This window comes from Pleurodeles waltl, chromosome 2_1, assembly GCF_031143425.1.
Source record: "Pleurodeles waltl isolate 20211129_DDA chromosome 2_1, aPleWal1.hap1.20221129, whole genome shotgun sequence".
In the NCBI taxonomy this organism is placed as follows: Eukaryota; Metazoa; Chordata; class Amphibia; order Caudata; family Salamandridae; genus Pleurodeles; species Pleurodeles waltl.
The window spans coordinates 128,767,693-128,783,784 of NC_090438.1; the positions used below are offsets into that span (position 1 = coordinate 128,767,693).

Below are 16,092 nucleotides of genomic sequence, written 5' to 3' on the forward strand. Positions count from 1 at the left end.
AGCATTGGTATAGCACCCTTTAGGAGATATCTACAAACAATATATACACAAAATTTCCAGCAGAAATAGCATAACATGAATAGGGCCCTATTTGAGGGGTGGGGGGGGGGGGTGGACCATATACTAAGTAAGTGGAATGTGAAACAGTGAGCCCAACCAAGGTAAGTGTGGTAGTTAGCTTGGAGCTGGGGGTAGATGAAAACACCAGAGGTAAGTACAATAAGTGTGCTCAGCGACCAGGTGCAGGGTGCTTACCTACCCAGTTGTCCCATAGGCTAACATTAGAAAATAGTTCGTGCATTTCAAGACCCTTTCCAGTGGACCCTGAGGAAACCAACAGACAAGCAGAAAGTTGGGGAGTATCCCCACCCAAGGATACCCAGAAGATGAACTACCTACACCAGGGGACCCAGATGGGGGGGGGGGGGGGGTGAGGTGACACTTGTTGAAGTCACTAAAAGGCTAGGAAAACCAGCTGCTGTCGCGACCTGTTGACCAGGCAAGTGGAACCCAGGGATGGAATCTGAACATAGTATGCGTGAAAAGCAAGAGACAGAGTCCAGCACCCTTGGAGGTGCCTAGGTGATGCAGTTGGCAATGCCCACCCTCCTACACGTGAGGTTCCTGCAGGATGATGTAAGAAGAAGTCCAGCTGCAGGGTCCAGGAGCTGCAGAAGATCCAAGGAGTCACCTACAAGCTGTCCCTTGACAGTCGCCGGATTGCAGGAGGGTCAGTGACCAGCCAGGTCACGAACAAGCACTGCCAAATGCAAGCAGAAGCTGAAGATGTACTTGCAGATTTTTGGGGACTAGCAAGGTCCAGGAGACTCTACCCTTGAGGGGGAGTCAGAGATGGCCCTCAGCACACAGGAAAGCCAGCTGAAGTCATTGGAGCCCCCACGTGTGACTCACAGGTGATGGACACAAGGAGTCACAAGACGGCCTCAGCAACACAACAAAACAGAAGTCCCACCTTGCAGGAGTTGCAGGGCAGGGGCAGATCTTCAAGTTGTGGAGGCTGTGGCTTTGTGGCACCTGAAGATCTCCTGAAGGAAGAGTCAACAAGCCTTGGCAAGAGCAACAGTCATGACACACAGGGGTTCCAGTTCAGTGGCAGGACCAGGGACCTACAGTCTCCCCAGTTGGTCAGAAGACAAGCAGGATCCAGAGGAGACCACAGACTCACCACCTGTGAGGCAGAGGCATTTGATGTCTGTGAGACAGCAGACCCCACTAGCCGGTTGACGTTGTTTTGAGGTGCCTGTGGATTCTCAGGAGTGACTTCTACACTTCAATGGAGAATTGTTTGTGTTTCCAAGCCCAAACATAGTCCTTGTGACCCTGGAGGATGCACATCCTTGGATGCTGCAGAGTTCTTGCAGGATCCAAGGAAACAATGCATTGGGAGCCTTCCCACCAGGGGCAGATTTGTTTTGTTTCCAAAGCAGACCAACAGCGGCTCCAGAAGCCAGGAGCAGAAGATGTTGTGCAGAGAGTTCCTTGTAGAGTCTTGCTTGATGAATCTGAGGACCCACTCTGGGGGGTGGAGAGGAGCCCCTAAGTAAGCCTAAAAGAATTTTGGTCTCTCTCTGGGGTGACCCACCTATAAGGGGGTCAGGGACGTCATCTACCTGACCTAACCAGTCAATTGCTCCCAGGGGCCTCTGCACACCTTGTTTCAAAGATAGCAGAATCAACCGGCCACCTGGCAGAGCCCTGTGCACCTCCCTAAGGGAGGAGCTGGGCGGGGGGGTGGTCATTCCCCACTCCTTTGTGCAGTTTTGCACCACAGAGGGAACCAAGGGCTCCTGAACAGGTGCAACCCAGATAATGCAAGTAGGGCACCAAATGTGCCCTTCAAAGCAGTCTAGTGGCGCTCAGAGGCCACCCCACCCTAGCCTGTAGACACCTAGTACACAGGTAGCGGTTGTCACACCTCTCCCTTGCAGGAAATCCTTTGTTATGCTTTCCTCTGCTTGAGCCAGGCTTGCCAGCAGGAGGGCAGAACAGTGTCTAGGGTTGGCAGCAGCAGCGACTGGCAGCCAGACCCCATAAGGCTGCACAGGCAGAACTGGGGGATCCTCTAAGGAACCCCCAGAGTACAGGGGATCATGCAACTAACACTGGAATTGGTGTAGTTGCATGATTCCAACATATTTGATACCAAACATGCCTAGGTTCGGAGAAGCCATTATGTAGTTGAACCACTCATGCTGTCCAGTGCCCACTACATACCTTCCCCACACGTAAAAAGCTCAGGGTATGGAGTCTGGGGTTTGTAGGGGTACCATGCTCATGCAAGGGTATCCTCCCACTTAGGGACATGCACCCTGCTCTTGGGCTGTAGGGCCTACCAAAGGGGTCACTTACATTGTCTAGCTACTGTGACTAGAATATAAGGCAAGCCTTTTATCCCAAGTGAAAGATTTATGCACTATTTCACGCTGGCTGCAATGGCAGGCCTGCAGACCCGGTTTGGCCCGGATGCCCGGTTAACAGGATCCCAGTAAACTACAATCTAAACTCACAACATCAGGCAAAAAGTGGCAGTTATGACGCTAGAAAGATGGCACTTTCCTATATATTGATAGACTGTTTTTGAAAAGCAGGTGAGAGTAGGTATGGAGTAGTGAGTAGAATTTTACAGTGGCAATGCATGTAGCGTTAGCATACTTACCATTAGACCTAAATCAGGTGGGAGACTCCCGATTTATAAGCAAAAAATTCCTTTATTTTAGCTGTCTCCTGTCTGAAATTGCCTCTCCTTCAGTAGAAGTCGATGTGAGAAAGTCTCCCACTGATGTCTTTTTTTTAAATCTCACACTTACCTCTTCTAAAATGCTAGCATTTGTATAAGTATTACTGATGGTTGAAAATATCTGTAGTGTACACTAGGTTACGTGGAGGGGAATGTGCAAACATAAATCTACAGCACTACAAGCAAAAAACATGTGCTTACAGAGTAAGTAAAATAAGTTTGTGGAAGAAAAACAGTGAATGGTCTGTCTGTGTCTGTAAAGAACAAGTTACTTACATTTGATGTTACTGTTTGTGGGAATACTCTCTAGCAACATAGTCCTTAGCTTTAGAATTCCCACGTGTGCCAAACCTGATCTACAATTTAGTTCTGCAATAGCTCCCGCACACTGATAGATGGCATCCCCAGACTCTGCAATGACACTAACTTTGACCTCTGCACCCGGCCTGCTCTGTGTTGCTAGTGGTCACTCTTGGGCTCAACTTGAACCTTGCCCTGTGGACATCCTGTAGGAAGCAGGCTCTGTATATACTATATCAAAATGAGATACAGTGTGCACAGAGTCCAGGGGTTCCCCAGAGGCTTGACAGAGGCAATAATAGATAATACCAATGCTCTAATTGTGGTAGTGTGGTCGAACAGTTATCGGAGGGTAGTGTTAAGCATTTGTTGTACACGGACATCACCTGATGACAAGATCCACATCTTGCTGGAAGACATCCCTCGATACACCAGGAGAAAAATCTCAAAAAAATGTTCAACAAAAGTTGGAAAAAACAGCAAAACAACAACTGATGGCGTAGCTCTCGCTAGCTGGTACGGAAAAGAGAGAATTGACATCAGAGCACGTGGGTGGCGCCAATATAGGGAAAGCGACATCATTTCTGGTGCGGATGTTGCTGGCAAAGGAAGCAAAGCCAATCTACACCTACTGACTTTCAGGGGTACTACTCACGAAAATCGTCCAGATCCAGTCTGACGCCTGGGGAGAATTCAAAGGTAAGGAATCTGCACCTAGAGGCCTCTATCTGATAGGTAAGTTAAATACTGATGGCCAGTCCGGCACACATAAAAAGGCAGGATAAGCAGAAAGATACACTTTAACAGTGCCCAAAGCAAGGCGTTGCTGAACGATGGACAACACAAACAACAGACAGTTTGGCTTGGAGTGGGTAAATCTGTTTAACAGTACGCCAACCATAAACTTGTCCCAACAGCAGGGCTATACAGATTTGGTGGAGGGATGACTAGACTGTCATGATGACACCCTCAACTTTAGATGTAAGGTTGAAGGCATGCAACTGTTGCCACTCAATTTCCATAAATGGCGGTGTCGTTTGCACAGGTTTGGGTGCAGACCCCTGCCCTGCTGCTGCAACAGGAGATACTCCCATCTTCAGACAACTAATACTGTGTTTTTAACAGGTGAAAATCACCCATAATCATGTGTTATACTAACAGTATCTTCTATGGGTAATTCAGTCATATAGGGGCATATCAGATTATGCTTTATCCCTAAATGAATTGATCTGAATAGATTCATTTCATAAACAAATATCTTCAAAATGCTTTGCTATATTTCATTTCAATGTTCACAATGTTTATATGGCTACTCTGTTTGTATTTCTGAATTTTCTTCACTACCACCTCATCTGCATTTACTGTGCATTTACTGTGTTCAACTCTGCACCATATCTACTGTTGGATTTTGATCAGAATGGAATTCTCTTATGAAAATCATATTTCATCAAAGCAGGTGCAATAGTGCATTATATTCATTGTAGTATCAGCAAATCTAAATGCCATCCATAGACCACTACAGAAAATGAGTTTCTGCACTGTGTGTGCTATGCTACATATAGAGGTACATATTTATATATCACGTATCTGATCATCTTCTCATATACCTGCAGTCCAGGTTGTCCTGGTTCTCCCTTGCTCCCTGGAAATCCATTTTGCCCTGGCAGGCCTGGGTTTCCTTTTTCTCCCTTGTAGCCTCCACTGCCAGCAGGACCACGAGCGCCTTCAGGACCCGGAACACCTGGACATCAACATGTTGAGAAGTAATGAGATATTATGTAAAATATTACGGTAGAGAACATTGGGCTATGCAGACCAAAGGAGCTGACCAGGATATCTTAAATTTTCCAATACACTGATCGCTTTTGTGCGCTTCTGCTTGAAGACTGCAATGCATCTTTCCCTTTCCAGTTTCTATTGTTTGGTCTGTTCTATAGGCTACTGTTCTCTTAATATACAGATCTTCTCTATTATTTCCAAATATATAATGCGGAGCAGCAGAAGGTTATCCAAGCCATACATTATGGTTACCTTAGATTTATTTTTTGAGCTACAACAATATTTCACCAACATTTAAAAAACAGTACTAGCCACTTTTTAAAAACGTGTTCCTTTATAGATTCCTTCAGTAAGATGCTTTAGTTCCAAAATATGTACATTTTAGGTCTAACAATGTTCAGACACTTTTAAAGATAATACATAATTTGAAGCATTCTTTGTACATTCCCTCTCACTTATACTAGAGTTATACTAGAAAAGTAAATGCATAAAAATGTGATGCTTGGGTATATCCTATGCCAGAAAATGCCTAGCCTGCTGGAACATCTGTAAAGGCAGGAGATGTCAAGTTAGGATGCCGTAGACGAAAGTGACTTCACAAAAACTGTTCTATAATATTTAAAGGAACATGAATTGTACATGTGATGAGATCTTTGTAGTGACTATGTTGACTCACATACCGGGAACATTTAATTGTTAGTAATGCTGCTCAAGCCTTTGACAACATTGAACATGGTTGAATGGCTTATAAAGTAGTTAGAAAAGACTTGAAGCTGTCATCTAAGAATGTAGTAATAACTGCAAAGAAAGGAAGTATTTTTAACCAATATGCCATAGTGGAGTGAGTACACTCCATCACACATCAGACTTGTGGGGAAAAACCAAACAAAATGGGAAGTGGGAATTTAACAAACAACTTTAAAATCACATGTGTAAGAAGATTATTCAGATCTATCAGAAATAAACAGTTTAACATACCTTTGATGTCTCTGTTGTAGACATGGCCACAAATGTATGCACAATCATAAGCATATTTCAATTACTGTGGTGATACTATGTGCTATACGCCTTTACGAACAAATGCATCCATGCTTTTTTAAAGTAGATTCATGAATATTTGTTTACAGAATAAAATAATATTTAAATTAAATCCCTTGAAGCTCAAAAGTAGAATATTAAACAAATGTAACAAGTCAACATAATGTGACAAGTGCACAAGCAATTTTTCAAACAGGTGATCGTGAACTTACTGTGGTATGCGGTGTAAATAGCATGCTCTATAAGTGAATAGTGTATATTTTTAAAAATAGGTGACTTTTTGTGAATCACATGCAGTGGAAATAGGTGAAGTTGACAGAGATAATATTCTAACCTTGTGGACCTGCGAGTACCAGAGTTCACCAATGCCCAATCAATGATGTTAGATGGCACACAAAACAGTACAAAATAAGATCACTGGTTAGTCGCTGAACATTTTTATAGGGCACACAGAATAGCAAAGTTATACAAGAAAGAAAATCATATTTACAAAAAGTATGCTAAAAAGCTATACATGAACATGTAATTATCCCTAATACTGAATACAACTTCACCAGAAGGCCCCTATTCTATTATATGTAAAAGTCAAATCAGTAATGAGAAAGTTTTTGTTTTGCCATAGTCAATGAGGTTTGCAGTTTGATCCAAGGCAGAAATATTTATTAGCAGACACATAATCCATTCATGGACCCATTCTCAAGTCTATGCATGTCTTTCATAGAAAATGCAAAGATTAACAGGAAGGTAATACAGGTTGTTCTAATTTAGATATCAAGAAATCAAAATGGTCGAAACTGCAACCATTATTGGTACTAATCAAATGTTTGTTAGATTAAGGGCTGATTTAGTCTTTGGCAGGCCACCTGCCTTCCACCAGGAAAGCAAAGGTAATGGCATCTTAAGCCGAAGCATACTACCACCCACTGTATTTAGAGAGCTCCACCTGCCTGGTAGACTATGCTTTCATAGGTACCACCACCACGGCAACTCCTCTGAATGCATTGAAACTTTGCTGAACAGCCCACATATTCCATGCAGTTACTTACCAAACATTTTGATTTTAGAAAACCTAAAGTGGAAATTTGTTTTTGTAAAAAAAAAAAAAAATTACTCTGACTCCCTTGGGGTTGTCTGCCAGGGTGTGGGTGTTGTTTCTCTTTTTTATTTCTTCGGGCCACCAGACATTTACGAGTAGAAAAACAGTATTTTAAACAGGGGGGGCTGGTGTGATGTACTTACACAGACAAGTCTATGTCCATCAGACTGCCTGTTTCTGCAGCTGGTAGAAACATGACAGTTTTCCAGACTTTTAATTTAGCAGTTAGACTGTCATTTTGGTGGACCAGGTATATTGCCACGTTTGTGGCAAGTCTTTACATTAAAAACACTTTCTTAGTGACAATGTTGTTGCTGTATAATTCTGTTGTTGCTTTGTCAGAACCAGCAATAATTGCAGGTCTGCTGAAAATATGCCAAGGTATAAAACAGTCACCAACCAGTTGATAGCAAAAAGCAAGCACCAACAATACTGACACTTAAACCAGAAAATATGGTACCAAGGAGTACAGAGAACTCTTACAGATATCAGAGCCTCATTCATTATTTCTGCACTACTCAAAGATATGGCACCAGTGAAAAGATTGTGTCACATTTAATCAAATATTAATTTAACAAGACTAATAGATATTCATTTTTATTTTTCCAATTCCTTTTTTAAAGAGTGAGCCTATTACATCTTTCACTACAGGGTAAAGAAAACAAAAGCCTAAAGTAAATTCTCCATTACTGATTTTACTTTTATGTAAAATATGCTAGTGTTTAATTATTCAGAAGTACACTACATTTGTTAGCTGGTCATTTCCAAAAGGAATTATCATACAAGATATGTGGTGTTTTAATTCAAAGTAGTCTTAATTTAAATGAACACTTGGTTTATTCTGATATTGTTAATGACACAGAGTAATAACCACACATAAACTTTGTTAGTAATGGCCAACTGGTGTTCAGATTCTTCCTTCTACTGACTACAGAACACAACATTTGAGTACCATATAGCAGGTAATCATTTAACAGCTCTCATGCTGAATCTGTACCCTGGACCCTTCCAAAGATTTATATTACTTCTCTTAAATGTCAATATAAACATCTAAAACTCCAGTTTTCAGAGATCATATCCTCTTTGAAGCCTACATTACTTTATATGCATGATACAAAATGTATATGTCTTATTACCTACAGGAGGAAAATAACATTAATGCTTTGGATGCAAAGAGAAATAAAGAGCATATACATTTTGTAAACAGTCCCATCCTAACATCAAACCGCATACTGAAACAAAAGCAAAAACATAAGGTAGTAACTGGATGCCAGACAGAGCAAGGGAGAAGTTACCGTTTTGTTTGAAGCCAATGGATGTAGAAATCAAGTAATAATTGATTCAGATTTTTTTAAAGCAGGAAAATCAACAGAGCATAAGGCAGGAAGCAAGCTTCACAAAAAATATCTTTGTAACAAAATGGGAAACACCAGTCTTGTGCAATATACACAAAAACTGGCATTGACACAAAAGCATCTTCAAAATGCACCACTGCAAATCTTTGGCTTTTCTCTTTGCACATATGTGTATTAATGACACTTTAAGCATTTTAAGATGACACATTGTACTTCTTCATGTATCTGATAAAGGAAATCTAGGGCTCCAGAAGTGCATTGTTTTTGTTTTTAGAATGACATTAATGAATTTATCGAGATAGTTTATCAGAATTTTGGCTAAGATCTTACCAAAGTATTTCAAGTCATCCTTTCACATACAAAAGAGTGGCAAAATATGTCACCCTGCTACTGAAAATATGCACTACAGTCATTGATTTAAAGTGTTGATGCTTAAGAGGCTTTCTTACAGGAATGGCTCTAATGTTTCTGTACATATATACTCCTTTTGCCAGATCAAAACTGCATTTTTATGCAGTGATTACATAAATATATATATTTTTTATTTTCATTAGGAAACTAATCTTTTCATACCATTTACTCCCATACAGATTGCTTGAAGGTTTGTTATTTAAATATTACAACATGTTCAGGTTCTTGGCACTGTTGTGTACTTTTAATATGTCAGCACTGTTGAAGCCATCCATCTTGTTCAGGTTCTAGTGAGTATCTACCTTCAAATTGCTCGTAAGATATCTAAGTGAATTAATTGCTTGCTGATGATGTGTGTTTGATTGGCAGGTCAGCAGTGGGAATCTCAACCAGTCCTTTCATTGATCCAACTTTGAAAAAAAAGATTATATTTTATAACAGCTAAACCTGCTCTAGCATGCACTGGTTTTTATCAATATCAATTGATGCATTTTGAAGTTGTTATAACAATGTGAACTTTATCTGGTGCTCAGCTGAAAGTTTTAAAATCTATGAGAGGATTTTACATTGAAAAAATCTAACAAAAAAAACAAGAATTAAAGCATAAACTTCTCACTTGCTCAGTCAAACAACTTTATGACAAAATTAAACCTTACGTAAAAGACTGCTCAATCCAGAATATACATGATACTGCAGGGCATATCTCTTGCTGTATTAAAACATGACATAAGCCCCTGTCTAGAAGCAAGCATTTATTTTCCTCAAAGTAAGCCTGCAGGAAAAAGTAATTATCAAAGAAAAAACACACACTTGTGAAAGTGATGACTACACATCGAACTGTAAAAATGAAATAGTCTTCACATCAAAGTGGCTATGTTTCAGTATCCTTAATAGCATTTCTGAGCCTTGGTGGTATTGTTCACTTGGGGAGAAAAAGTAGAAGAGATTTTGGGTATGCCAAGCAAATTCAATTTCAGAAGCTGACTGTGTTTCATGTTGTCAATAGTCAATTGAGTTCAAATAAGAGTGATCTCAATCAATGGAAGACACGCACACTTTACAGAAAATTACCGCCATAATGAACCCCATTGCTTTTTAAAGTACACAAACATGGATTACATATGCTATGGATACATTTTAATCTACATCTTTAATAAGTGCAACAAGTATCAGTTACATTCTGCAACTACAACGTTGGTGGGCTAAAACAGCCAGTGTTAGTCATGAACTACAAGCCTCATTACTAGGCCCCCAGTATTGATTGATCTTGCCTGCTGTTGGAACACTGCAGGTCCGGTGAACTTCTATTGGAGATAGAAGATTAAATGCTGGGTGTAAAGGAGGAATAACCATGGGACTCTGATGCAATATTTCAGATTTCCCAGTAACTTTGCCTGTCTAAGTGAACCCTGCATGGACCCAAACAATACACCTTGTAAATCTGTCTCCTTGCTCCTCCTTCCCCAGATATAATGACCTCAGGAAAGTAATAGGATGCTAATGAATCACAAATGGAAAAATGTGATGAGATTGATGTATATGTAAAACTAGGGACCACAAGGGAATGAATGTAAATTAGACCCTACGTTACAGATAAATTATTGCGTGTCTGTTGGTTTATTTACTGAATCCAGCCTATTAGCCGCTGTGCTGAAAAGTAAAAATCTTAACTTTTATGCAGCACTAAGTTAGACAAACAAAATCATAGATAACGATCTAGAGGGTGGGGCAATCCTACATTGGAAAATCATGAATGGACAGGTTTTCTCTCTGGTGGTTATGCAGAGATCTTGAGTTGCCCTTATTTGGTATAGCAGTCATCTAAAGACACACATATAAAAATATGCATAAAAATAAATATGTCCAATTTTAGTTGTTGTATGTTATCTAAATAAGACATCGAGGTATAATTCTCTTGAACAAATCAATTGCATGAGGACCAAAAAAATATTTTATATTAAGCTTTTCCTCAATGAAACATTAAACAGCACTGGACATTTCTCAAAGATCAAGTTGATTTAGTTCATTGGGCTACCAAAATGGTGGTCTTCTGTGGAATATTGTGCAACCTGCTTGTGTATATCAACCTAGAGCAGGTTGTTTTTATTTTGCTGCCTCACAGAATGAACTAAAATATTTTTCCCAACTGCTGCTCTTAATTTCTAGAATATAATTTGGGTTAGTCCCATTTTGTTAAACGTGGCCCTGACTCGAATTGCCCAGGGAAAGTAGTTTTAAGAAGGAGAACAGCCATCTGCACTGTTTGAGCTGCTGTTATTTAGTCATTGCTCTAATCCACTAAGGATCTTCGCACAATCTAGCTATAGTCAACTTTTAGTTCTTCTAAGTAGTGAAATCTGATAGTCTTCTTGGTGCTCTGCCATGGCCACTGATGACCCCTTTGGTGACGATACGAGAACCTCACTAAACCATCTAATCAATAGTTGTGAAGGGCAGTGTGTTTGAATAGCAGGGACTTATTAACACAAGATTATGACCTGCACTTGCTGTGAATTCCTCATTCATGGAAATAATTGCAAACCTCAATCCCTATTGCGAAAAGGGTTTAGCAGGTTACCCATGCCTCTCTGCAAAGGGTAGACACACGGTGATCAGTTGAGTGTAGCAAGAGTGCACCCCCGGATATCTACGGAAATCACGAACTAGTAATTGCACATATTCCACTAGTCCTTCTAAAGCTGATCGCTGAGGGTTGCTAAACAAGTTAGCCTGCGGAAGTCTGGTTCTTATCAGAATTAACCTGACAAATCATTCCATCATCTAAGAACTACCCTGCATCACCACAAACAGAACTGAGAAATAGCTATAAATCTTTCAATCCTTTTCATACACAGGCGGGTGCGGTTTCCTGCGTTGGGTCAAATTAAGCTGCAGGCTCCACTTCAGGGGGCGCCCTTCAGTTAATTCCTTTGAGTTTTAGATTTGCAACCATATTCCCTCTGGAAACCAAAGACTTTGGTTTCCCAGAAGCTTCTTGGCACGTCATGGGAATAATGCTGTAGGATTGCTAGTCAGCATTATTTAGGGTAGAAACTACGATGAACTCTGTTGGTCTTCAAACCTCCAACTTTTATTGTTGATTAGTGAAAACATTCTTGGCAAATACTTTTGCTTTGGTTCATCTTGCACAAGTCCAAGAATGTAAACCTCTACTGGCACATTGTGAATGTCCACAGCCATCCCTACTAATCATAGGTCCAGTTCTGAAAAACAACACAAGCATTTGTAATGCAATAGGTCTTGCAATTGTGAAAGTTAGAGCTATTGGTGTTGTAAATGAAAATGTCTTTTACCTATGTGTTTTGGTTTGGAGAGTAGTGGATGTATGCAAGGTGTAAAGAAATGGCTCCCTGTTGCAGTTACCCCCCACTTTTTGCCTGATACTGATGCTGACTTGACTGAGAAGAGTGCTGGGACCCTGCTAACCAGGCCCCAGCACCAGTGTTCCTTCACCTAAAATGTACCATTGTATCCACAATTGGCACACCCTGGCATTCAGATAAGTCCCTTGTAACTGGTACTCCTAGTACCAAGGGCCCTGATGCCAAGGAAGGTCTCTAAGGGCTGCAGCATGTCTTATGCCACCCTAGAGACCCCTCACTCAGCACAGACACACTGCTTACAAGCCTGTGTGTGCTAGTGAGAACAAAATGAGTAAGTCGACATGGCACTCCCCTCAGGGTGCCATGCCAGCCTCTCACTGCCTATGCAGTATAGGTAAGACACCCCTCTAGCAGGCCTTACAGCCCTAAGGCAGGGTGCACTATACCATAGGTGAGGGTACCAGTGCATGAGCACTGTGCCCCTACAGTGTCTAAACAAAACCTTAGACATTGTAAGTGCAGGGTAGCCATAAGAGTATATGGTCTGGGAGTCTGTTTTACACGAACTCCACAGCACCATAATGGCTACACTGAAAACTGGGAAGTTTGGTATCAAACTTCTCAGCACAATAACTGCACACTGATGCCAGTGTACATTTTATTGCAAAATACACCCCAGAGGGCACCTTAGAGGTGCCCCCTGAAACTTAACCGACTGTCTGTGTAGGCTGACTAGTTCCAGCAGCCTGCCACACCAGAGACATGTTGCTGGCCCCATGGGGAGAGTGCCTTTGTCACTCTGAGGCCAGTAACAAAGCCTGCACTGGGTGGAGATGCTAACACCTCCCCCAGGCAGGAGCTGTGACACCTGGCGGTGAGCCTCAAAGGCTCACCCCTTTGTCACAGCCCAGCAGGGCACTCCAGCTTAGTGGAGTTGCCCGCCCCCTCCGGCCACGGCCCCCACTTTTGGCGGCAAGGCTGGAGGGAACAAAGAAAGCAACAAGGAGGAGTCACTGGCCAGTCAGGACAGCCCCTAAGGTGTCCTGAGCTGAAGTGACTCTAACTTTTAGAAATCCTCCATCTTGCAGATGGAGGATTCCCCCAATAGGGTTAGGATTGTGACCCCCTCCCCTTGGGAGGAGGCACAAAGAGGGTGTACCCACCCTCAGGGCTAGTAGCCATTGGCTACTAACCCCCCAGACCTAAACACGCCCTTAAATTTAGTATTTAAGGGCTACCCTGAACCCTAGAAAATTAGATTCCTGCAACTACAAGAAGAAGGACTGCCTAGCTGAAAACCCCTGCAGAGGAAGACCAGAAGACGACAACTGCCTTGGCTCCAGAAACTCACCGGCCTGTCTCCTGCCTTCCAAAGATCCTGCTCCAGCGACGCCTTCCAAAGGGACCAGCGACCTCGACATCCTCTGAGGACTGCCCCTGCTTCGAAAAGACAAGAAACTCCCGAGGACAGCGGACCTGCTCCAAGAAAGGCTGCAACTTTGTTTCCAGCAGCTTTGAAAGAACCCTGCAAGCTCCCCGCAAGAAGCGTGAGACTTGCAACACTGCACCCGGCGACCCCGACTCGGCTGGTGGAGATCCAACACCTCAGGAGGGACCCCAGGACTACGCTGATACTGTGAGTACCAAAACCTGTCCCCCCTGATCCCCCACAGCGCCGCCTACAGAGGGAATCCCGAGGCTTCCCCTGACCGCGACTCTTTGAATCCAAAGTCCCGACGCCTGGGAGAGACCCTGCACCCGCAGCCCCCAGGACCTGAAGGACCGGACTTTCACTGGAGAAGTGACCCCCAGGAGTCCCTCTCCCTTACCCAAGTGGAGGTTTCCCCGAGGAATCCCCCCCTTGCCTGCCTGCAGCGCTGAAGAGATCCCGAGATCTCTCATAGACTAACATTGCGAACCCGACGCCTGTTCCTACACTGCACCCGGCCGCCCCCGCGCTGCTGAGGGTGAAATTTCTGTGTGGGCTTGTGTCCCCCCCGGTGCCCTACAAAACCCCCCTGGTCTGCCCTCCGAAGACGCGGGTACTTACCTGCAAGCAGACCGGAACCGGGGCACCCCCTTCTCTCCATTCTAGCCTATGCGTTTTGGGCACCACTTTGAACTCTGCACCTGACCGGCCCTGAGCTGCTGGTGTGGTGACTTTGGGGTTGCTCTGAACCCCCAACGGTGGGCTACCTTGGACCAAGAACTGAACCCTGTAAGTGACTTACTTACCTGGTAAAACTAACAAAAACTTACCTCCCCCAGGAACTGTGAAAATTGCACTGTGTCCACTTTTAAAACAGCTATTTGTCAATAACTTGAAAAGTATACATGCAATTTTTATGATTTAAAGTTCCTAAAGTACTTACCTGCAATACCTTTCGAATGAGATATTACATGTAGAATTTGAACCTGTGGTTCTTAAAATAAACTAAGAAAATATATTTTTCTATACAAAAACCTATTGGCTGGATTTGTCTCTGAGTGTGTGTACCTCATTTATTGTCTATGTGTATGTACAACAAATGCTTAACACTACTCCTTGGATAAGCCTACTGCTCGACCACACTACCACAAAATAGAGCATTAGTATTATCTATTTTTACCACTATTTTACCTCTAAGGAGAACCCTTGGACTCAGTGCATGCTATTCCTCACTTTGAAATAGCACATACAGAGCCAACTTCCTACATTGGTGGATCAGCGGTGGGGTACAAGACTTTGCATTTGCTGGACTACTCAGCCAATACCTGATCACACGACAAATTCCAAAATTGTCATTAGAAATTGATTTTTGCAATTTGAAAAGTTTTCTAAATTCTTAAAAGACCTGCTAGGGCCTTGTGTTAGATCCTGTTTAGCATTTCTTTTAGAGTTTAAAAGTTTGTAAAAGTTTGAATTAGATTCTAGAACCAGTTGTAGATTCTTAAAAAGTAGTCCAACTTTTAGAAGCAAAATGTCTAGCACAGATGTGACTGTGGTGGAACTCGACACCACACCTTACCTCCATCTTAAGATGAGGGAGCTAAGGTCACTCTGTAAAATAAAGAAAATAACAATGGGCCCCAAACCTACCAAAATACAGCTCCAGGAGCTTTTGGCAGAGTTTGAAAAGGCCAACCCCTCTGAGGGTGGCAACTCAGAGGAAGAGGATAGTGACTTGGAGGACAATTCCCCCCTACCAGTCCTATCTAGGGAGAACAGGGTCCCTCAAACCCTGACTCCAAAAATAATAGTCAGAGATGCTGGTTCCCTCACAGGAGAGACCAACACCTCTGAAATCACTGAGGATACCTCCAGTGAAGATGACCCCCTATTAGCCAGGATAGTCAAAAGATTGGCTTTGGAAAAGCAGCTCCTAGCCATAGAAAGGGAAAGAAAAGAGATGGGCCTAGGTCCCATCGATGGTGGCAGCAACTTAAATAGGGTCAGAGATTCTCCTGACATCCTAAAAATCCCCAAAGGGATTGTAACAAAATATGAAGATGGTGATGACATCACCAAATGGTTCACAGCTTTTGAGAGGGCTTGTGTAACCAGAAAAGTAAACAGATCTCACTGGGGTGCTCTCCTTTGGGAAATGTTCACTGGAAAGTGTAGGGATAGACTCCTCACACTCTCTGGAAAAGATGCAGAATCTTATGACCTCATGAAGGGTACCCTGATTGAGGGCTTTGGATTCTCCACTGAGGAGTATAGAATTAGATTCAGGGGGGCTCAAAAATCCTCGAGCCAGACCTGGGTTGATTTTGTAGACTACTCAGTAAAAACACTAGATGGTTGGTTAACTGGAAATGAAGTGTGTGACTATGTTGGGCTTTATAATTTGTTTATGAAAGAACACATTTTAAGTAACTGCTTCAATGAAAAGTTGCATCAGTATCTGGTAGACCTAGGTCCAATTTCTCCCCAAGAATTGGGAAAGAAGGCAGACCACTGGGTCAAGACTAGGGTAACCAAAACTTCCACTGGGGGTGACCAAAAGAAAGGGGTTACAAAAACTCCCC

General features: G+C 42.5%; 1 protein-coding gene across 1 annotated transcript in view; it reads right to left on the minus strand.

Annotated features, from left to right (window-relative positions):
* COL4A5 (collagen type IV alpha 5 chain) overlaps positions 1-16,092 on the minus strand; it is a 1,021,631-nt gene that overhangs the window by 165,288 nt on the left and 840,251 nt on the right. Inside the window, exon 42 of the mRNA XM_069211570.1 lies at positions 4,666-4,799. Coding sequence (XP_069067671.1) covers positions 4,666-4,799 — 134 coding nt within the window. The remainder of the gene's footprint in view (positions 1-4,665; positions 4,800-16,092) is intronic.